General features: G+C 40.6%; 1 protein-coding gene across 1 annotated transcript; it reads left to right on the plus strand.

Moving 5' to 3' along the window:
- The first annotated feature begins 309 nt into the window (after positions 1-309).
- Positions 310-17,546, plus strand: GNB1L (guanine nucleotide binding protein (G protein), beta polypeptide 1-like). The gene is made up of 6 exons (XM_009997655.1): positions 310-425; positions 653-778; positions 2,744-2,906; positions 6,474-6,572; positions 11,279-11,494; positions 16,323-17,546. The coding sequence occupies exons 1-6, from the start codon at positions 310-312 to the stop codon at positions 16,587-16,589; spliced, it is 987 nt and encodes a 328-aa protein (XP_009995957.1). The 3' UTR covers positions 16,590-17,546.
- The last annotated feature ends 5,962 nt before the right edge of the window (positions 17,547-23,508 follow it).

Consider the following 23,508-nt stretch of genomic DNA (forward strand, 5'->3'; position numbering starts at 1 on the left):
TTGTAGCTCTTCCTTTTTGGAGCAGAAAGAACAGCTGAAAAATCTTGTATTTACAAGTGCACAAGAGGTGCACAGACATGGCCAGCTCAGTGTTCATCTTGCTTTAAAAGGAATGCAGGAAAAAGCAGGTCTGACAGCTGCTTGAGTGGTCCATGTTGAGAGGAAATACAAATAGCAGTAACATCCAATAATGGTAATTCAAAGAGGAAAAGCAAATGTCCTGGTCAGAATTTATTTGAAGTTGTAATTTCACTCTAGGCTGACTTACCTCTCTATCTGTGTCTTCTCACTCCCTCAGTTCATTGCTCAATGGCTCTGCCACCTCCAGATCCACAGTTTGTTCTCAGAGGGACCACTGCTGCAGTCCACACTCTGCATTTTTCCTGTGGAGGCCAAGAACCTGATGTCCCCATTCTTTTCTCTGGGTAAGTAAACCAGGATTTCTGGCTGCCTTGAGCATCATATGGACATTTCCTTTCCAAACAAATCACATTATTTAGATAAATTGGAGAAAACAAAATGTGTGATTGGTGAATGATGGGTGTTATCTTTGTACAAACAGCCTCAGTTCAGGAAAAAAAAAAAAAGTAGCAGACTATCTTATCAGAATGTCTGCAGTGGTGACACTAAAAGCATCTTTTCTTATTGTCAGGTCTGAGAATGGGCTTGTCCATGTCTGGAACCTGAAAACACACAGAGTGGACACAACGCTGTATGGCCATGGAGGAAAATCAGTCTACTGTGTGGAGACAATGGGTGGTAAAGACAGGCTGCTCAGGTTAGCAAAGCAGGCAAAAACCAGTGAAATCATTCTGGTTTGTGTGATGTACAGGATTGAAGAAGAAAACAAAGTAATCTAAAATGGAATATTTTATTTCTGGAGTCACTGAAAAACTCTCCAACACACATGGAAATGTGCAGAAGCATAAAAATACAGAAAAACTATGGAACAAAGTGGGAATATTATACAATTAATTTATTTCATATATATATGTGTGTGTGATATAATCTCAACAATTTGGGGTCTATAGTGTTTTTATTACTGCACTGAGATCACGTGAGGTCTTTGGGTGAAGGAAGCACACTTGCATTTGAACTTGATGAATTCTTCACTGCTGTTTGCAGGGAAGACGAAAATTAACATAAAGACTTTATAAGAAAGGAAGAGAAGAATCAGTGATGGAGAATGGAAAGCTGAAAATGAGCAAGGCTGAGTTTCATGCATTTGCTTTGTTGCAAAATAGCTTCTGTTCTCGTTCAGCAAGGGAAGGTTGGGTAGATTTGTGTACTTTGGATTAGACAGGTGATCTAGGGTAGATGCCAAAGTGTCTGTATGGCTAGGAGGTGTTCTGACATGTTTATCTAGAGAAGACATCTCTTATAATATACAGTGGAACTCATTAGCATTTATATTGTTATCTGCTTAAGAAGAATTATCAACACTCTCCCCCATAAAATCACATTGAATGAACATTGTTTGTGTAGTTTTTCCATGCCTCTGGTTTTGCTGCGTGTTAGTAACAGTTCACACAGCAGTGCAATTTTACCACAGCAGTTACCTGTATATTTTTTCTCTGTTCTGAAGCTAAATTGCAACAGTTTCTTGCAGTGCCACTTTGTTTGCATGCCCAGTACTATAAATGTTTTGACAGTTTGTCACTCAGCTAATGGCAGATGGGAGTTTCTGTACTGATCTTGAAGTCCAAACAGACTGTAGATTTGCATCTACCTCTGTTCAGGTTTACATGGTTCCATCAGGTGATACTGCTAATTAAATAAGAAATGGATAAGGGATTTTTGAGGACTCCTTGTTGCAGCTGGTGACGTGAGGACACATCCTGTGCTACTGTGGTTTGAGGACTGGAAGCTTCCCCACAGTTGTACTTTGTTGCAGAGCCAGTGGGATAATGTAAATTTGTAGCAATTGATGCTGTGCCCTTTGTCTAGCCTCCTTATTTAGTTGTCTTACTGTCTGAGACCAAGACACAGACTTTTCTGTGGGGCTGAGGTTTGCAGAGGAGCCTCTGTGTGAGCTGCACTAGTACAGCAGTGATGCAGCCACTGGTTTGGGGTATTTTAACCACAGAGTTTCATTGTTTAATTCCTGCTACTCCCTGCACTGCCAGTCCCTCTCCTGTTGTGTCTCCACACAGTTGTAACAGTCATCTGTGCCCTCCCTGTGGCTGTGGGAAGTTCACCACTGAGTAACTGTATCTTTTTATTTATCTTTGATGCGGTCTTTGCTGTCCAGCAATTTGTCTTTCAGCTGTCAACATGCCTGACATTTCTATTTCATTCCTAGGGTGAAAGAATGTTAAATGTTTTACTCTCTGGATACTTTTTTTTTCCTTTTAAATTAGATTTAATCAACAGTAAAAATTGAGTATTTTTATTATGATAATGCTCAAACACTCATGAGACTCCATAAATATATACGCACATGTAACTAGCATAACTGCGTGTGATCCAGTCTCTCTTCTCAAGGCAACATGGCTGTGACTGCAGTCCCTCAGGTCCTCCCTCCTCCCAGTAACTTTTGAACCTCTTGGCCAGTCTGCAGTCAGTAGAAGGGTGGTGGGCTGGGGGACAGACTTCATTAAAACCCCCAACAATGCCCCCACAGAAGCTGCACTCGGCTGACTCCTTTACTGTATGCTAAAGACCCAGCTCTGAGATACTGACCTGCAGGAAGCCAGGCTTCTTCCGACCTGCTGCTCATGGATATTTTGTTTTACTTTAACAGTCAGGGCCGTGACCAGAGGATCTGCATGTGGGATTTAGCAGAAGGACGTACTTCAGTGACAGATTCTGTCTTCACGGAGAATGTGGGATTCTGCAGGTGCTCTTTGCTAAAGATGGCGCAGGGACGCTGGCTGATGGCCATGGCAGGCAAAGCCCTGGAGGAGGTAGGAAGTCTCTCTTTCTGGTGCGGGGGAGATTGCTTTTAGTTTTGAAACAAGATAGTTTAGAAGGGGAAACACCTTGCTTTCCATTGCTCTCACATTCTGTGCTCAAGAGAGGGCACCACAAGCAACCTTTGGGAGTTCTAATAACTAATTTTATCTGCCAGAAAGATGACTGAATTATATAACTCATGCTCTAATAACAAGGATACCACCCCAAGATCTGTCTGACATGTAAGTATTTGCAGCTGCTGCTGGTCTTTCATGTGCGGGAGTTTTGAAAACTCTGGTGCTGTTGAATACTGTTAAAGGGGAACAAGAGTCCTTCTGGGGAACTCATGGTCAGAGAGTCTGTCATCAGCTGGAGGTACTCATCTTCCATCCCAGGCTGAAAGTCGTGTTTGATGAGAGAAGGGGAGGGGCAGGTGATTTGTAATGTGATATGTGGTCTTTCACCCCGGGCTAATTCTTTAACCAGTACTTTGGCTGGAAATAGTTGAATTACTATTAGTGGCCAGAGGTTTGCTCAGTGGGAAATAATTGTAGGGTCCATTTCAGTTCCTACTGGGCAAGTCCACATCTAATACCCATTATCACAGCAGTCACTGACAAACAGCTTTGTTGGCTGTTTCCACTCCTGCTTTGTAGAATTGTATTTTTGTTTGCTTTCAAGGACTTGAAGACAAAACTAAATTATTTCAAATACTTCACATCAAAATACCAAAAACAGGAATGAAGAAAAAACTGGCATAAATATGAAAATAAATATGGCAGCTAATGCCAAATTGTTCATGAGCATAAAAGGTCACATGCTTTTCTGGACTATAGGATGTGTATCTTGAAACTGAAAGTTGCATATTTTATATACGAAGTAATAAGTGGGAACAGTGCCTGTGTTGCTAGAAAATGTGAACTTCTTATTGTTCAGGAGTTAAGCACATATTTAAGTACTTTGTTGGCTCACAGCCAGAGCGTTCAGTCTTTTACAGAACTGAGTAAGCCTGTAGACACAGCCACTGTACCAGTAAATACAACCATTCTAAGTCCCATACCTTGTTTTGATCAAACAAAGAATTCTCTCCATTCTACAGCAGTGCTCAATAATATTTAAGTTAAACAAAATTGACAAGTGCATTCTTGTATCAGCCAGAGAAGAGTTTCTGTGTCAGGCAAGGAGTACACACACACATTCTGATAATGAAGAACTAAATAATCATCTGATTTAAGGAGAAGACATTTACTCCAATGTCAGGTTTCAAGCAAGTCACATAAGCTCCCATAACATATAGTGCTTCCAAATAGGCAGCACTCTGAGAGACAGTACATTTGCAGCTTATGATTAAAATGAAGACTTAATAAGTGTTTATGCTTGGCTGGTGCCCAAAAAAAGAGTAATTTTGTCTTAAAGCAGGTTCAGTCCATAAATAATGAGATCTGAACAGGCATTTATTTGTTCATGATTGCATTTAAATCACCAATTATGAGTTACACACACTTTTCTTGCCAATTTGCCAGATATATGTTAAAAGCTTTATTAATGTGAAAAAGAAAAAGGGTGTGTTTCCTTGTGGCCAGTTTTAGCCACCCAGGAACACTATTAACCTCAGGCAAAGGCAGATCTTTCTCCTATTAAGCAAAACCAATATAAACACAGAACTTCAAGTTTTAGGTTACAGTTGTCAAAATATATGAAATAGTATTTATTTCTAAGGCTCAGCTGCCTCTAATGCAGACAGTCTCTGGAACTATCAGTATAGCAGAGGCAGCTGATGCCTGTCTGCCTTCTGCAAAGGTCCTTCTCATCTTTGTGTTTTCCTTTGTCCTGTGCAAGCCCAAGTGTAGCCCTTGTACCATTTCATCCGGTTTTAATCAAAGTAAAGAGAAGGATTTTTTTTTCCTTTAACCTGCAGAAGTGCATACATCACATCACACTTACCCTTCTTTATCATATAAAAGTTGCAGTTTCAGTCTTGTCAAGGAGGCAGTACCCCATGGAGAGCCGGTGATGAAAGACACAAGAGAAGAGCAGGTCATCTTTGTATTTATAGCCCATTTCCTGCAATAGCTAACTTGGTCGTTATGCTGATAGCAAGGAAGTTGCCAAGAGAAAAGCATCTGTTGTTAAGAGTGTAGCTCCAAAGAATCACAATTCCCAGGTGATCAAACTCTTGTCTGTTCATAGGTTTGGTCTATATATTGGATTGCTCTTTGCTGGAGTCTCCATTCTTCAAATCTGGAGAATAGTTTCCTGCTCCATTGCTAAGCGGCTTTAGAAAGTGTTCTGTATATTGTGTTTAGTACATTGTTGACCTGCAGTCCTAGAGTGCATCTGGCTTTTGGCAGGCTAGCTGACAACCTCTACACATAGGAAGATGTTCTGGCAAGCTTTGAACTGAAGGTATGGGACTGGAAAGCCATCCCAGCTGACCTGGGTCTTGACTGATGTTTCCCAGAGGAGCTGTATTTGTACAATACCTCATCTTAGATGCTTAAGGAAATTAGCATGACTGGGGCGGTGCAACAGCTCTGTTGGGCTCTTGCACGTTCTGAAGTCACCTAGAACAGCTGGTGATGCTGGCTTTATCAATTGTTTGAAGTCCTTTAATTTTACGAGATAATGCAGACCATTGTTTTTTTAAGTAAAAGATCACCTAAGTGATCAAGTATGCATCTGAGAAACAGCAATGTTCCTGGCAGCAAGTTTTTGATACCTAAGAACTTCTCATTCTCCATAGTTCCAGTCTTAAGAGCCAGCCCAGAGTGAGGCGCTTACGTGTCAATCAAGAGACTCAAAACCTCCCAGTGCCAAATGGCAAAGGCAGACTCCCCAGATCTTGCCTGCCATCATTCTGAGGTAGAAATTAGCTACTTCCTTGGCAGAGGAAAGACTTGCCCCATGCTAAGCTACAACAAAACATTCAGACCCATAATTCATTGCCACCAGTGCAAGCATCAGTGGAATCTGCTACACAGACAGAGCAGGTGTTTAAGACAGTATTGTCTGGCCCTGCTGTGAACAGGGTCAGACACTGCTGTGTCAAGGATACCTGTAGCCCATCAGGCTGGCACATAGCCAGTAAATCAAAAGTCCACCTTAGATACATATATTGCCTGTATTTGCACACAAGGTCTGTGTTACCATGACAGAAAAGAGGAGACAGTGCAAATGTCCACAAAAGAATAAAACAAAAAAATTAGTAACAGAGATGGAAAAGAGGAAAGGTAGAAGCAGGGAAGCTTTCCAAAGCTTTCAGATTATTCAGTCTGCACTATCTAGTGTATGCACAGTATCAACAGCTGAAGACCGTAAGACAGATTAAACAGAAGAGTGGGAGGAGAGGATGTGTTCATTCTAGCAGTTTTGTCTGGTCTTTCCTAAAACAATGCATTTATTTAGATAGCTGTAGATTCCCCTACAGCTCCAACTTTACCTGCATTTCCTCAGTTTCCTCCAGACAGTTTTTACTGAAAGAGCTTATACTAGCCTTAATCACCTTAAAAGACTTGTGTTTTTAACAGCAGAATTTCAGCCTGGAGCCTGACCAAATACTCTTGTTTTCCTGATGTCAGGTTCAGGTTTTGGAGCTGCCATCCAAGACATCAGTCTGTACCTTGAAGCCAGAGACGGGTGCCAAGCTGGGCATGCCCATGTGTCTGAAGCTATGGCAGGTAAGGCAAGAGTGCCTGCTAATTGTGAAATGTTTTCCCTGTGATTCATTTTATATGAAGCACATGAATCTTTCTTCACTTGGATTTTGATTTATTATCAAACCAATCAAGTAATTATACTATTAAAGGGGGGAAAGATTTGTGAACATCCTTAATGTAACTTTCAGAGCTTTCCAAGCTTTAATGGAAGATTTGCAAATGCTCAGGGAAAGCTTTGTATCCTTAGGATAGATATGTTTTTTTGCATCAATCAAGAGGAAATGAGTGAGTTACCAAAGCCAGTTGTTTGATATGGTTTCTCGCTGCATTAGGAATGATGAGAAACGATTGGGATACTTCAAAACAGTTATTTAAGTGGCAGGTTACATTCACTTCAGTGCCCTCAGGACAAGGAAGCACTCTATGAATGTGTGCGCACTCCAGACATACATTAAGAACAAAATATTTATGGTTGTACTGACTTTGGACAAAAAAGTAAATAAAAGCAGTTAATGACAAAACCCATATTTGCAGAGTATTCAACAAATGTTTATGGAGTGCCACCAGAGAAGGACAAGTAATACAAAAAGGTGGCAATGGAGAGAGGAGAGAGTTTAGGTGATTTGCTCTAAATCTCCAAAGAACTAGTGACACCTGATTCCCAGTTTAACCCCCTGACCACAAACAGCTGTAGGCTGCAGAACCATCTGAGCTGATCTAAAGTATGTTATTTCTGCAGGTTCATCTAAACATTTGTGTTGGTTTCAGTTGAAAAAATTATCAATCAGTTGTGAATTTCACACCTCAGTGTCTTCACTCAACATCCTGAACCAACTGAAGTCTAGAGAAAGTCAGGTGCTGACTTCAGACAGAAGTAGGAGAGGCCACAGTTCACATCCCAGGTGTAATTAAAACTGGGCAGGGGATGGAGATAAATAAATAGACTGATTAGTTTTTTATTAAACAGAAAGTTTCTCTTAAAAATGCAGTCAGTGTTCAGGACTCGATGAAATGAATGGGGCTTTCTGTCTCCTGGACATATTTTAATAAGATGAAGATAACTGAGGAGATGTTCAGCGTTGAAAATGTTGTTGCCTGTATAAAAAGTCCTCTGTCTTGCCATATTTTCTATATGTATTAATATTGTTACTCCTCTAAGAAGCAGAGCAGGTGCAGAGTCTTAATTTAATGTAGTTTTTAATTTTGTTGCCAGTGAGGATAAAGCAGAGGACTGGGAACTGAGAGAGGTAAATTATTCCATGCAAATTTTGGCTTTGCAAAGTCACCACAACTTCCTAGACTGCAACAGGCAAGGATAGAAATCCCTTACAGTCTCACACCTCTATCTGCTCATTTCCAAATGCGTGCAACTCGGTTTAAAGGCATGGGGGAGGAGGATACTCTTCAGGGCAAGTAATTATATGTCCTGTACTGAAGTGATGCTCTGCCTTCTGTTTTGTGGTTTCCCTAGAAGTGGCTCACTGGGTAACTCTGTAACCGTAAAACCAGCATAGGAGCTAACCCAGCTGCACCCCTTCCTGAAGAGGCCCTACAGTATCTCTTTGAACATGACTGCATTGGGCAATGCAGACATACCCAGGAGATGAGCACTCCCCAGCCCATTGCTTATGGGCAACATGTTGCCTAAGAGACTACTTGACGTTGCTTATGGCACAGTTAATTAACAAGTTGAAACAGAAGCTGACACGGAGAGAGTCTCATAGTGGTCTGAAGGAAGTATGCTCAGGGTTGCTGTCCAACAAGAGTTTGGGGGCTGCTGCCATGTATCGTATTTTTCTGCACACCAATAAAAAAAAATAAATCCATATGTCAAGGAAACAATGCACTTTATCCGTGAGCAGCATGAATTAGAAACTTACTGTAGAGCAGAAGGAAATGGAGGCATAGGTCAAGGCTTCCAGATTAACCTCCACTGGCTTCTAAACAGATAAAAACCTGGCAGCTGCTTATTTTGTTGGTTTGAAACTTTTTTGTCTCATTTTACTAGGTCTGCCCTTAAATGCATTAATTCTTTCAGGGGGCTTTTTTCCTTGTGAAGGTTCACACTCTTAAATACATTGTCCCTTCACCTTCACACCTTCCTGCAATTACTAATGGGGTGGGGTAGGATTTGCAGGAGTAAGGATAGTCTTCCCTTACATTTTTTGCACTCCTTGGGGAAGGCACTGTGTTGCGTAATGGTGCAAACAAAATAATTCAACAGGAATAATACATGTAGAAACTGGAAATGCAGAGTTATTACTTTATATAAACTATAGCAATTATTCCTGTTGAGCTGACAGCAGATCACCTTTTCTTCCTTCCTTGACAGTTATCCAAATGCAACAACAAAATGTTCTGCTTAGGAAGAACAATGGTTTATAATTTAATTTTTCTACTGAAACCAAAACATGAATGGTGAAGACTTTTCACCAGACGTGTCTGTTACTGGGAGCTGAAATAAATAGGCTGTTGTGAACTACTGCGTGGTGAGTCTGGGCATCAGACTGAGAGCTCCCCTGATCTTTCAATAGCTTTTATTGTTTCAGTTCAAGTGCATGTACTCATTGAAATATTACACTTCATATGGTTAGGGAAAGTCAGGAAGAAGTGTGGGAGACCTTCGTTTCATAGAAAACAATTCTTTGTTTTTAAAATAGACCAGTCTTAGATCTCGCCTGCAAATTACTAGTATTCAAATGTAAGCTAAAGTACCCAAAGCACACACACCAAAACCTCCAGGTTTTGACTGGTGTTTCCCATCATGTGGAGCACTCACCTGTCTCTCTCATCTTAATGAGGACCATGAGCAGCTCTGAAAGTCTGGTCGTTTGTTAGCTGACCTTCCCCATCCAAATCTTGTTTCATTGGCTCATGAAAGCTGCACTTTCTGTAAAGCCCCAGGGCTCTGGAGTCACACAGGAGCACCAATAATTGGAGGAGGGGGAGTTAATGCCCAAACTGGGTGCTTTTTTTTTAAACTTAATTGAGGTATATATGGAATACTTGGTTTTGCTTTGAAGGTTTTATACTCTTTATTAAATATAAATAAGATCTGGGATGTGTGTTTAATTCAGGTTGTTGGGTTTTTTTAACTTTTCCCTTGGTATTTAAAACCCTTAATCCAAACAACCCAATGAGTTAACATTAATTCCCATATATTAGATACAGATTGATCTGATATCATATTATTTTTAGCAAATCACAAATCTGACAGAAAAATCATGCAGTTTTGGGCACTATGAGGCACCTTCTCTGTCAGCCTTTCTAGCCAGAGCACACTCTCCCTGCCTTTTCAAAAGAAAATGGATTGTAAAGCAAAGGATGAGGCTCCTGCAGGATCTCAGGTGTGGAGAGACCTGTTCAGAAAGCTGACAATAGGGTATTTCCCTTTTGTTTCCTTCTTTTAATGGGCAGCTTTCTTCTCTGCTCAGGGAGATCAATTCGTCACTTAAACGCTTCTTTAGGCTGAATAAATCTGAGAAAGAACATGAGGCTTTTACTCAGCAGTATTACCTAGACCACCCATTTCTTGTTAGTTTAACTTCCCCTAGAACAAATAATAACCAGTGGGAGAACAGTCTGGACCATTAGAGGGCAGTGAGCCTTTAACCACTGCAGGTCTGTATTGTGACATGAACAGCCAGCAAGTCTGAAGAACCTTGTTCAACAATGTGATGCCAGTAAAAATTAGTTCTTTATAAATGTCCTTTACCTTTATTTTTAACTGAATATCAAGCAAACAAATCCTGTAGGATCAGATGGTTCTTGGGAAGAGCTGAATAAGCCATTTGGTATATTTTTTAAAATGTTCCTACATGAGGTGGTCATAATCCCAATGTCAATTTTGGTGCTTCTTCTCCTAATCTAGAAATAGCTGGCATTAACATATGCCTGATTTTAGTTGCTTTTATTAGACATTTGCATCTTCACACACACAACCAGTTACTGCTCATGGGGTGATTAGTCTTTTGGCTAGAGCAATGATGAATATTTTCCTTAAGTGTGACATGTAATCCAGTAATGTTCCCTTCTTTGAGTTATTTCAGAGGCTTAGATAAATTATGTCTGCCCAGGGTGCCATGCCCCTTGGCCTGTGACATCATTAATCAAAATAGCTTTCAATTGGTTACAGTGGGACTCGGGTGCCCATTAACCCCTTGGTGACTCACCCAGAGATTCCTGATGAGAGGGTCAGTGTTTACCTTTAAGCACTGTGGTGCACTTGGGTAAACGATCCCTATGTGTAACCCTACACTTGGCAATGTGAAACTGGAACCTTTAAGCGTGGCACTTCTTTCAGTGGCCATGCAGGTTTCTGTGGCTTCATAGTCATTCAGCTGCTCTAAGTCATTTTTTTTAAGGAGCACAAGCAAAGCTCAGGCCATGAAGTAAAACTTCTGAAAGCTTCAGACAGCCTTTTTTCAGGTGTTGTGGAGGGCAATAGTTTGGATTTTCAGAGATACATTTTCTATGTTTGTATGCGTATGTTATATATATTATATATACACAGAATTGAACAAGTAGATATAAAAACCATAAGTGCATATCAACAGTTACCTAGTGATGCTTTTTTTAAGTGGATGGACTATCAAGATGTCAAATTCAGACTTCTAAACCTTTCATTTCTACACCAGTCAGCATTTTCACTTATTTTTTGGTGCTTGGACTGAAACCTACTTGGGGAGGATAATTTTCCTAACAAATTATTTCTTTACCTTGATCAGCTCAGCTGTGGTTCACCCCCTTTGCTTCTGGCTGGCTATGAAGATGGATCAGTGGTCCTTTGGAATCTGTCAACAGCAAAAGCGTTGAGCCAACTTGTTTGCCACCAGGAGCCAGTGATGAGCCTTGACTTTGACTCTAAGAAGGCCAAGGGGATCTCGGGCTCATCTGAAAAGGTGCTTAGCATCTGGAGCCTCAGTGAGCAACAGAACCTCCAGGTCAGGATCATTGGCCCTCTAGTGTCATTTATCCCACTTTGCACTAACAGTTTGATAGACTAAAAAAATATTTAGTCATGAAGAGGAGTTGTTGCAGATCTCTAGCTAATTAATCACAGACTGGTTAGAATGTCTGTGCTATGTGACTAGACATAGCAAAAGATGGTGAGGATTTAAAAAAAAAAAACCCAACACAAAAAAACCTCTCTCACATGTTTCTGGTTTTACCAAAGTTGTAACAGGCACACAAGCCTAGCATTACTCAAACTATTGCCTCTGTATCTTCATTTATCACGTTAGTAGTATCCAGCTCTCAGAATGTCCTAAACATTATAAATTAGTTACAAAAACGAGAAACAAAGGATTGCATTTCCAAAGGTTCTGCTTGAATGGATAGAGGTTTCTTTCCACTGTGGGAAAGACAGAAATATTCCATTAAATACTTAACAAACATAGTAGAGTAGCCCAGCTAGCGCCGAGAGGACATGAGGTTTAGGCTACCAGCTTCCTTTGGCACCTTTAGAGCCCCAGTTGGAGACAGGGAAAATGAGTTAACTGCCTGTATCAGTTTGTGTCTGAGCAACATGTACCTGGAATGGCTGGTTTAGAAAGAGGTCTCATAACCACCAGTTCAGGCTGTGCTAGTGAATGGCAATAAGTATTGCTTAATCCAGAAAACTTCAGAAAGTGTTCAACAGTGCCAAGGGGTTAAGTAGGTTTTAACTAGGTGTGAAAATGAAGTGCATAAATAAGGCTCATGAAAATTAAAATGGCCTGTGCATAGCCTCTTGACTGCTGAGCACTGTAGCCTTTTTTAAAGTGGCAGCTGTCCCCTTAAAACACAATGAAGAGGGCCTGAACCAGCCCCTGTGTGCCTGTGTCATCCTTGAGAAGACAGCTGCTGCAGACACCAATTCATGGAAGTACAATAATCGCTCTCCCAGCTTGCAACTTTTCTGGAGAATTATTTTTTTTTAGGTAAAGTGGCAAGTTACTGCTGATTTCTGAACAGTGGTACAGGAAGAAAAACAAGTACCTGAGACATCCAGTGGTGACTTCTCACCTGGGGGACACTGAAGATCTGTTAGGCATCATCACAGAAGCAGTATTTATGGAGCGGTAGGGCACTCAGACCCCAGTGCATGTAGTGTAAATGCATCCAACTGAAATTAAGTTTGGAGGACGCAGTGCTCACTGAGGAGAATGTCTGAACTTTAATAAGCAGTAAGACACAAAGTAAAAGACTGAGTAAGAAGCAAAGGCATTCCAAGCAAATGGTATAAAATTTTAACAAGTCTGGTACACAATTGTCATGGTTTGGGTTAGGTTTGGGGTGGTTTTTTTGTCATGTTTGCCTTGCCTCAGCCTTTCTCTCACTCTTGGCACACATCTGCAGCTGGTGTCCTTAGCTCAGGGAAGCAGAAAGGTGAGCAGGTAGGTCCCAGTAAAAAACTTGGTATAGAGACTAGTTTTCTAAGGCAGAAGTGCCAGAATCTGACATCATGACAGGATTCTTAAAGCTTCAAATACTGTGGTGTTGGAGAGGAAGCTGCTCCTTCATATAAATTATAACATAGCTTTTTCCTAAATTCAAAGAAAATATTGTTCTCCATGGCACATTTCAGTTATGAGTTAACTGTAATGCAGGGGTACAAGTATGACTCATGGGAAAAATAAACAGTTGTTCACCTGAAATATTCCAGGTATTGTTTTCCACAGGGTTTTCACATTCCCAGGAGATGCAGGATTAGTTACATCTTCAGCACATCACACTGAGAGATCGTAGCTTTTCACAGAATAACTTTAAATGCCAAGTATTATAAACTATAAGTAATGTTTCTTTGCTTCGTGCATAGTGTGAATGCCCTAATAAAATGCATCTTTCATATGAGCACTAGAGATTGTAAAGGACATAGATTAAGGGTTTTTTTCCATTAATAATACAAACCAGATGGGGATTTTTTTTTTCCTGACATACCAGGTACCTGAGGTAATGGTAGATGTTGGAAAGCCACTCAGTGGCACATTATTTTTATTCTAAAAGGTTTTAATAAGTAAACGTGGTGCACAGCTATCTGCCGTTGGAGAAATAATGATGCAATGATGGTACTTCGGCTCTGTTTTCAGTGGCAACGTTCCAATGCGTCAATGAATAGATGATGAAGGTAACTCCATAGTTTATTGCTATGGGGAAAATTTGGTGTATCGTCTTCCATAAGAAAGTTGCTGAAATCATCACTGTCAGCAAATTACCAGATTGGTTATAAGACTTCTGTTTTGGATAAGATAGTGTAATTATGTGATGATGTTTGTGGTAGAATGTAGGAGGTAAACAGCTTCTGCAGGTGAATAAACAAGGCAAAGCTAAGAAATCTGATAATCACAGATGTTTCTATATGACAAGAAAAAAAATTCTGTAAGCTGTAATGTCAGTAAGTTTTGTTTGTTGAGTTGCTTGAGTATTTCCCTCAAATGCTGAAGCTAAGGCAGCTGCTGTCTTGGCTATTTTTCTAAAAAGAACAGAGCTTAGAGACAGGATTTAGGTGTAGAGAAGCAAGATAGAAAAAAAAGTCATAGCTAGCCTGTGTTAAGCAGGAAAGAAGAGATGGGTATCTGTTGGTCTCAGCATGCCAGAATTTCTTAATGCATCTGCTAGAAGATGTCCTTGGTCATGACTGGCTGAAAGCAGCTCACCTGTTTTTACCTCTTTGTTTTCTTAATTACAATCTGTTTTTTTGGTTAGGAAATGATGTTGGAATGCATTTGCCTGCAGTAATTGCCCATAAGTGACTGGATGGCATAAATATGAGCACTAGGATTTCATCTGACTGCATATACCTTGAGCAAGTTGTTCCACTTTGTTTTGTTTTCCTCTCTCACCTCCTGCATTTGCAGATCATGCACAAATGCCTGCTGTTCCGTCATGTTCCATAGCCAAAAGGCATCACCATTATATAGGCTTCATTTTCAAGTTGTAGCTTGCTGATGACATGCAGTTTCTCCCAGATTTTGCTGTATGGATCTTGCCCACATAATTGACAGTAATGATGGGAAGCACCACACCCAGGATTGGATATAGCCATTAGCTAATAATCTCAGTTACAGAGTAAGGCCCATCTTAAATTTGCCAGGCTGGTGATGTAAGTAATAAATCCTTCCCCTGCCACTACACATACTCCAATAAAAATCCCACTGCAGCCAAGCTGCAATAGCCTAACTGGGGAGTACTAGCAAAAAGCACAGGTTTTACAGTAGCACCCCCTGAAAAAAAAAGGCCCCCAGGCAGCCCCTGACTATTCATCAGGCTTGAGCAAAACTTGCTGTCCCCTGTTCTGAATTGGTTGTAGACACATTCATCAGGTGCTGTTTAAAAGAAGAACATATGGAGCACACAAGAAGCACATCAAGTTTCATTTAGCCCTTTTTCTCATCCAATTGCATATCTCTTGCTGCTTGAGTCAGCAGCTCAGCAGTTGGTATATAGTTGAAAAATAATTGCTAAACGTTTTGTGCCTATAAGATTTCAAGATGTGTTCAACTGCATCTGAAACCAACTTTTACCAGCATTTCTAGGCTTTTAGTTTTCTACATCCAATATTATAGCTAAAATTATTTGTAATTAATGTATTCTTTATTATCCTGTACTAACTATGCATCATGGCATGTCCTTTGAGAAGGAAAGCTACTCAGATGTCCTTCATCAGTCCCTTCCCATCTCAAAGAACAGCAAACACCATACAGCATATTAGAACATGCACTGAATTCTATTAAGATAGCTACAGATTGACTCTTAATTAGGTAGTGGCATTAATCCATCATTCCCAACGTGCTTACAAGTACCAGCACTTCTGGGTTAATATGCACCCCAAAGTTGTTGTCCACATTGTGACAAAAGCTGGGCTATTGCAACATACATGTACACACACACACAGAGTTCTGCACAGCCCGCAAGAGTTTCACAGGCAGACTGCTGAGTAATACAAGTTACCTGAGGTGAGAACAGCAAAAGTTTATGATATTGAGCTTTGCCTCTGTGCTCCAGGGAAAGCTTCTGTCAGTGAAATGAAAACTTTTCTTTCAGAGGGCTGAGTCCTATGCAGCCCCAGTACCTCCTGAAGGATGCTATATGCTTCCAACTTAATTGTGCCCCTCAGAAACCTGTGCCCCAGTAGTTTCCAAACAGTAACAAAAGGCTTCCAAGATTGAAATCAATAATTTGGTTGTAATCCCCTTCTTGGAATTTGGTGTAAATAAAAGTCTCTTGGGAAGGAGTACTAGAAATACAGATTTCCTGATACTGTAACCTAATTCCTGGAAGCATTCCTTTCTCAAGACTGTGGGATCTTACTGCTATCACAGCCTATTGGGGTTTTTGTGAGGGCTCACAGTAGTAGAAATAAGTAGCAGTTTAAACATGAGCTCAGAATCTCAGCTTGGGAATATTGCAGAAGCAGAGAAAATATATGGCTATAGCCCTGAACACTGCAGCTCATCGAAGAAAAGAGCAAAGCTCTGTAGTCTGTTTCTCAAACCCTTGACTCAGGGCTTCATTTGTGACACAATATACATAGGTTTAAAAATGCAATATAAACTAAGAAGTTACAAGGAAAGCTTTTGGTTTTAGGGAAGGGTGCTGGAGATAGGCTCAAGTAAAGGTTTTTTGCCATCTCTGTCTGTGATTGTTCTCACTAAGGAATCATCCAGCGTGTGGTGAAAAGCTCCATACTACCTGTGCTACTAGTGTGTATGAGTGGGCACTCTACATCCCAAAAGGTTCCCATTCCTCTGTTTTAAACACTCAGAACTCATCAATAACTTTCTCACACAGGTTGACAAAACACACAAACTTGTCAATGCTGGCATAGCTGATATTACCATCCGTCCAGACAAGAAGATTTTAGCAACGGCAGGGTGGGATCACCGCATCAGGATCTTTGGCTGGAAAAAACTGAAGCCCTTAGCAGTGCTGGACTACCACACAGCAACTGTCCACTGCGTGTCCTTCTCAGATCACAAAAACCCCAGTGAGAGGCTGCTGGCAGCTGGCTCAAAAGATCACCGCATCAGTATCTGGTCACTATATACTCAGACATGATACATTCTGCACTATGGTGGCCTAGGAACACAGGATTGGTGAAGCAATTCTTTACACTGTAACTTAAACCTGGACATGGGGAAGTGGAAGAATGTATGTGCAGGCCCAAGTGAGAGTCCTACGTTACTTTTTATGCTGCTTGTTCAAGCTGCACGTTTTGTTTCCCAGAGAGGGAAATGGATTTTTAAAATTCATAAGAAGCAGAGCAAGGCCAGTCATAAATGAATACATGGAACAAGTCACTTTCTACTACAGGTTTTGCAACAGCTTTTCTTTGGCAGGTTGCTTAAATAACTTGTGCCAATATCTTATTTTGTGAAAAAGGCCTGGAATCCCTCAGACTGCAGTGGGGGCAGAACACAACTGTTTGTAAGTCCTGTCTGTATCCTAGAATCTGAATTGGTGTAAAATATCACTCTTGAAAATTTACACCCATTAAACTACCTCCAGTGGTTTCTCATTGTCAGTTACTTTTTCTTCCCCCTAACTGAAAGGCTATCAGAACAACCTTGATTTGTTCACACTTCTGTCAGTTTCTAACTTAAACCAACAGCCAGGAATGTGACTAGAAATGGCCTTAGGCATTTATGAATTTCATTATGTCTCCTGTCACCTCAAGCCTCACTATTAATCACAAGAAAGAAAGAGGGGAAAATCTTCCCCTGCACTGCACTGTAAAGCTTTGTAAAGCCTTTTACAGAGCCAGTGCTAAATCCGTTCCCTAGACTGACTAGCTGAAGGATTTAAACTCAACAATCCAATTAGCGCCCTTCTCCTTGGAGAGTTAGGGGTAAGTTTCACCATGGCAAGTCTAGGATTTAGCTACACAACTCCCATTAACATTTAGGGGAATTGCATGGATAAATCCGTATCCACACAGTGTGAATGACTCCATTAACTTGTCATCTCTATGGTCATGGAGTTGAAATTCAGTCATGAAGGGGTTTTTTGTTTGTTTTTTTTTGTTTTGTTTTTTTTTTTTGTTTTGTTTTTTTTTTTTGTTTTGTTTTTTTTTTTTGTTTTGTTTTTTTTTTTTGTTTTGTTTTTTTGTTTTTGTTTGACCCACAAAGCAGCACTTGCATTCCTTTAAAGCACGGTATCCATTCCACAGTCTGTTCATAGACATATCACTGGTGTATTCAGTAACAGCACTGCAGTTACAACTGTCTCATTGAAGCAATTAGCAAAGACCAGCTTGTTAAAAAGGAGATGGCCCAGGAACTAGAACTCAAAAACTGCAGTGTTTTGTGTCCAGGCTGTGCACTTCTGATACTTTACTGGAAATGTTTGTTTCTGCCTCTGTACAAAGATGGACATCAAAGAAAAAGTAATCAGAATTACAGTGAATATCAACATCAAAAGACCTCAGAAATTATTTCAGGGAAAACACACAAACAAGTCAAGGTCTGGGTCTGCTATCCAGCTGTGGTTTACGGGCAGAGAATACTGCTGGACTTAAGAGTCTTAAGCTCCAAGACCAGTGTTCCTGCCATTAAAACACAGACGTAGGATACTGTTGCCAGACTTTTCAAAATAAAACTTGGCTTTACACACTTTGGAGTGTGATGACACTTTAAATAATACATTTCTTTACTATTCAGTAGCTACATGGAGGATCTCACTGTAGTTGAAAGTTACAGCCTTTGTAAGATTTTGAGTGATCCTGAGTCAAGGAGATGTTCATTACATCTACCAGACAGATTTGCGTAGCTGGTAAGTGCATCCACCTCCCACACAGGGGAGGAGCTACAGACACTGGCTCCAGTTTCCTCTCTCAACTGTGCATCCCAGCCATTACACATTCCTTTTCCCCTCTTCCCCATAGATTTGAGAACTGATCTACAGTCACCCTGGGCGTGGTGGATTGGCCTTGAGGGTGCAAGAATGCCTGTTCTCCATGGCAGCAAACAGCAGCCTACAGTGCTGGGCAATTTCCGCAGAATTGAGCTGTAGGATTAATGCTTGTCCAGCAGAAAAGGAAAGGAAATCCAGAGCTCACCAATCTTGGGCAAATGGTTACTGTAGGAAATATGAAGTGCCAAGCCTGGTCCCAGCAGAGACAAAGTAATCCCTCTCCTCTCATACATTTGACCAGAAAAAGCAGTGTGCCACCAGAGCATCATGTAAGCAGTGAAAAGCCAGTTTCAGACTGGAGCAAGAACTAAGATGCGAACCTCTCCAGTACTTCAGGGCATCCCCATGCTCAGCACACCCCAGTTATGAGCAACTCACGCTCCAGGGCCATTGTGAGGCTCCAAGGCATTGACACAGCCTGGCATCTTCTGGCACAGCCGGCTGGTGGGCTGGCTCACAACCACCCCCATACAGTATTTCCCACCTGTGTTTTAGCCCTCAGGTCCCAGAGCAGAACACAAAATGTATCTGTAATGAAGGTCTGTGCCTCTTACATCCACTGTAGGAAACAACTTTTGATGCAAATACCATGATAGAGGCATAGTGGCAGCCCCCTGGGAAGACCAGATTAATACTCTGTGTCTTATTAAGAGTGCTGTTCAATTAAAGCCTGAAAGTCAGAGACCTCTGAGTATATTCTTTTCTCTGAAAAATGCCATTCACTGTCAACATTGGTGTCTACAGTAATTATGGAGATTCACAAGGGGTGTTTAGATTTACTAATAAGTCTTTTGTTAAGATACTGTAAAGATTACTGTGTGCCTTCACATCTAACTTACCGCCCTTTGCTAGGGGTTACATATTTGTTTGTCTGACTAGGCAGATTTAAAAACAAACTCAGTCATGCAAGCATAAATTGAAAATGAGGGCATGAACTACATCTGTAATCTTACTAGCAGACAGATACAGAGGTAAAGAGTTTCATCGGCTTCAAGAAGGACACACTGCAGATCTGCTTTCAAGAACAGACCCATCCTATACTTACTTATCACCCATTACAAAGGCGCTATCCAAACAATACTTTTGCACATTACAACAACTAATTCATTAACACTTTAAATCCAATTAATGTAGCCTGGCTGGTTATTTCAAGGAAACTATAATGTGAAGAACAAAAAAAAAAAAAAAAAATCCACTTTAGGGATTTTTTTTTTTAGGACCTTAAGCTTTCACTAAAATCAGTAGTGATGTAGAGTTGAGCCTAAAGGTCATAGTTAGAAAGTGAATTACAGTTTTCTAAAAGTTTATTTGCTTAAGGAACTGACCTGGACTTTCCCAAAGTAGAATGATTTCCAGCAGGAAGGACAGTCTATATTGCTATAGACTTTAAAATACAATTGCCTGATTGCATCTAGGAAATGAACAATTATTTTGTCTGAAAAAACCCCTCATGCTCTTTACAATTGTAACATGAGCATGAGAATCACTCAAAATTTCAGCTGATTTGGTGACAGGGAAGTTCTGAGTAAAGAACCACCTTAAGCTGCTGGAGTTAGCTCTGGAATCTCACCTGCCAGAAGGGAACAGGGCTAGCCTGTACCTGTCCTGAAGGATTTGGGAGTAAAAGTGATGACAGCTAAATTATTCCAAAAGGCTTCCTCCCAAGAATCACTATCTTTGGCACTGTGAGAAGGAAGAAAGCAACCAGCATTCATAAACTAATAGAAATAAATCCCAAACACTAGCATTTGTGCAGTAATTACATGGAATATTTATCACCACTGGAACGAATGGTGATCTCTGACCCTCTAACAGTTTTTGCAAATGAATCCATTCGTTCCAACCCCTTTCTCTTAGCAGTATGTGAGCCATAAAGCACTGCAGTCCTAGGTGTAGATGAGTAAGGAAAGAGGAGGTTAATTGTATTTGTAGAAATGAGTGAAAAGGGAAGTAGACTGAGGGCCTGCAATAAGACAGTTGTTAACTTTACCCCTGTACAATGCAATTGCTTTAGTAAGTCAATAAATTAGTCTTTGCAGCTTGACTTGGATTCTTGCAAAGGTTTGAGTTTTAAAGAGCAGATTTTTATAGTTAAGTCAATATTGGCTTCTAGACTGCTTTGGGTTTTAGCACATTTAAGCTGCATCTACAAAGCCAAGTTACAAATTAATAAATCTTTCCTTTAATTCAGTCGGCCAAAGACAAAGATAGAACACTGACTACTGCAGGAGCCATGTTAGTGATGTAAACCAAAGGACTGGGGATTAGACAAGGATTACTGAGCACTAAATCAACGTGTTTCCTTTTCTGGCTGTGTGTCTGTGGTGTGAAAGTATGGATCATTACAGAAAACAAGGCATATGACTGCCTGGATTAATACTAGACAATGTTACAGCAACATTGAGACACAAATGTTGATGTATAAGCATGACCAATGTGCTACCAAGAAAGTGATGGCAACAACTAAGGAAGAAGGCACGGCTTTTCTGCTGTTTGTAGTAGTCTGAAATTCCAGCCTTGGTTCCCCTACTGCGTTTAATCCATGCCCTGCTCTTCTGGAATATGCTGAACATTTCTTTTATAATGTGAAGAAAACTATCAAAAATTAAGATCATACTGGGGGCTTTTTGGCAATTTAAGTATCTTACAGTATGAAATTAAACACACACCAAAAAATCCCTATGTACTATCACAGTGGATAGAAATGTAACTTTTAAAAATAAGACAAATTAAAGCATTCCAGTTGTGACACTTGCCAACAGCATCAAAGTAAATATTGATCAAGTAGCCATATTCTGGACACCAAACTCTTTGTTCCCTGACCTTACTACATACTCTCATCCCTTTTGGCCAAGACAAGACTGCCAGCCAGAGTTGGGCTGGTTAGTCACACAGCTGTTCTTTTGTATGATTTTATTTACCACCACCTCTTATCAAACACCAGAAATAACAGGCCTGTTTGGGGTGAGCCATCTGTTTCCCTATGCAATTTTAAAGTTATCAGCTGTGTTTACTCAACCTATAAAGAATTTTGTTCCAGAGTAGTAACACCACCCCCCAAATACATTTAGTAATGATACACACTCCCAAATATATTTAATGCTCATGTCTGATGAGGTAAGTTTTGCTGTAGCTATTGGTGGCTTATTGCCCTTCAATACAGTCCATTGCAAAAAACTTTTAACACTATATTGTATTATTAAACCATATAGTTGGGACCAAAGCAACATGATCTCTCAGTTGTGGATATTTTGCTCATCTGATTAATAGTATGAATATATCTGTATTGTTCTACCAGCATTACTGTGTACTGCTTTATTCTGACTGTTCTCAGAGGAATCTGATTTGCAGTTCAGTATTATAAAAGCAGGGGAAGGGGGAAGGTGGTGAAGGGGCAAATCAAAACAAAGCAGCACTTTGTAAAAAAAAATTTTTACAGTACAGGAGACTGACGTGACAGTACCTATTACAATTTGAAGTTCTAACTAATTTGCTGTTACAACTTTAATTTCTAATGTAAAAAACCAAACCAAACCAAACAAAAAAACAACCAATTGTTCTATTCAATTGACATTCCAGCTGGGTTCCATTTGCTCCTAGTTTTTATTCACAGTATACATAAATTAAGGCAGCTAAAAACTGTAGAAATCCTTTGGCACTTTCTGGACAGCAATAATCTCTTTCCTACCAGCTGCAGGGCTGATTGATCCTGATCAGGTCCAGCTCAGGGATTCCAGGGAGGATGTTAAAATGCAGAGCCTTTATTCTGCTCCATAGCTCTGGCATCTCATGAATGGAATGGTTCATTTTCCAGGCACCCATGGCACTGCTTGCTATAAACATGTCCTGACATAGGTAAGATGAAGGTTGGTGGATCAGGCCTACATAATAACTTTAAACATTGCAGAGAATGTGGACATGGCATTTATCTTCATGGTAATTTAAAAAATTGCTGATAGGAAATCTCAGTTTTTCAAGGATATGTTGTCTATGTTCACAGAAAAGCATCTAGGCAGCTTTTAACATAATACTTATGGTAAGTATTGTCTTTTCATATTTTTTTTTGCCTCAGATATTTTGATGGCATGCAGACTTGGCATCACGATAAATAGAGACATTGAGCCTTTATAGTTTTATCTCTTGAGCCCATCTGGTTTGAAGTAGTTGACAACAAGCAGGAAAGGGAATAGAATGAAAGACTCACTTCATATTTGCTGAAATAAAAGAAATGTGGAAGGCAGTGTTCAAATAAAATCACCCTAGGAGGAGGGTCACTGCACTCCCCTCTCACTAGCTCTCCTCTGCCCTTCTAAGATGATTGGAACAGAAGGGTTTCGCCTGCAGCCCCTGCACCCTCAGCTCTGCCCACTGTTGGAGCCCACACCCCAACCAAAAGGCAGCTGAAGCAGGCAGGCTGGAGCACAGAGGGAGAACAGGAACTGTCTGCCCCATGGAATGAGGGACAGTGGGAGCACTGAGCAAGCAGAGTGAAAAAGCAAACACAAATGCAGAGCCCTTGTCCATTAACCAAGCTAAAACCATTGAAAAACTTCATGCAAACACCTCACATGAAGGTACTTAAGTTCTACATGCTGTTTATTCCAGTTTTTACGTCCTTTTGCAATTTTCAGATACAGCCCCAGGACTTCAGGTTGAATACCTGAGCAATGACCCCTATTGCAGACAGGTACAGAACAGCAATAGCACCAGCAGTGTCCTGCCCTGCCCACTGAAACAAGCGGTGGGTTTGTCACCAGAACTAGTTTCTGTGAGGGTGTACTGGGCTGCAGGAAAACACCCTTTCCTTCTCCAGCTACCAATGACCACCAAGAGCTGTGCATACAGGAACTACAAATTTCCCTATCTAGACCTCAGGCTAGAACAGATGTAAAGGGGCACTTGGGCTCCCAACGAGGCACATGATATTGAAATGTCCCTCCTCCCACAGAGGTGATGAGAGGCCAGCCTTTATCAGCTACATAATCACTCTGGGAGCACAAGATGGAAGTTGCTATACAAGGTTGCATTATTTTACACCATGCAGCAGCTAGCCTTGAAATGCACA

The sequence above is a fragment of the Chaetura pelagica genome, unplaced genomic scaffold (assembly GCF_000747805.2).
Source record: "Chaetura pelagica isolate M959 unplaced genomic scaffold, ChaPel_1.0 scaffold45, whole genome shotgun sequence".
Taxonomy (NCBI): Eukaryota; Metazoa; Chordata; class Aves; order Apodiformes; family Apodidae; genus Chaetura; species Chaetura pelagica.

What these genes read in the sequence shown, in the direction of transcription:
- GNB1L (XM_009997655.1), top strand. Translation starts at nt 310, where the DNA reads ATGGCTCTGCCACCTCCAGATCCACAGTTTGTTCTCAGAGGGACCACT. An exon ending in CAGGCAAAGCCCTGGAGGAG is followed by an intron (nt 2,907 to 6,473) that starts GTAGGAAGTCTC and finishes TCCTGATGTCAG; the next exon opens with GTTCAGGTTTTGGAGCTGCC. An exon ending in TGTGTCTGAAGCTATGGCAG is followed by an intron (nt 6,573 to 11,278) that starts GTAAGGCAAGAG and finishes TACCTTGATCAG; the next exon opens with CTCAGCTGTGGTTCACCCCC.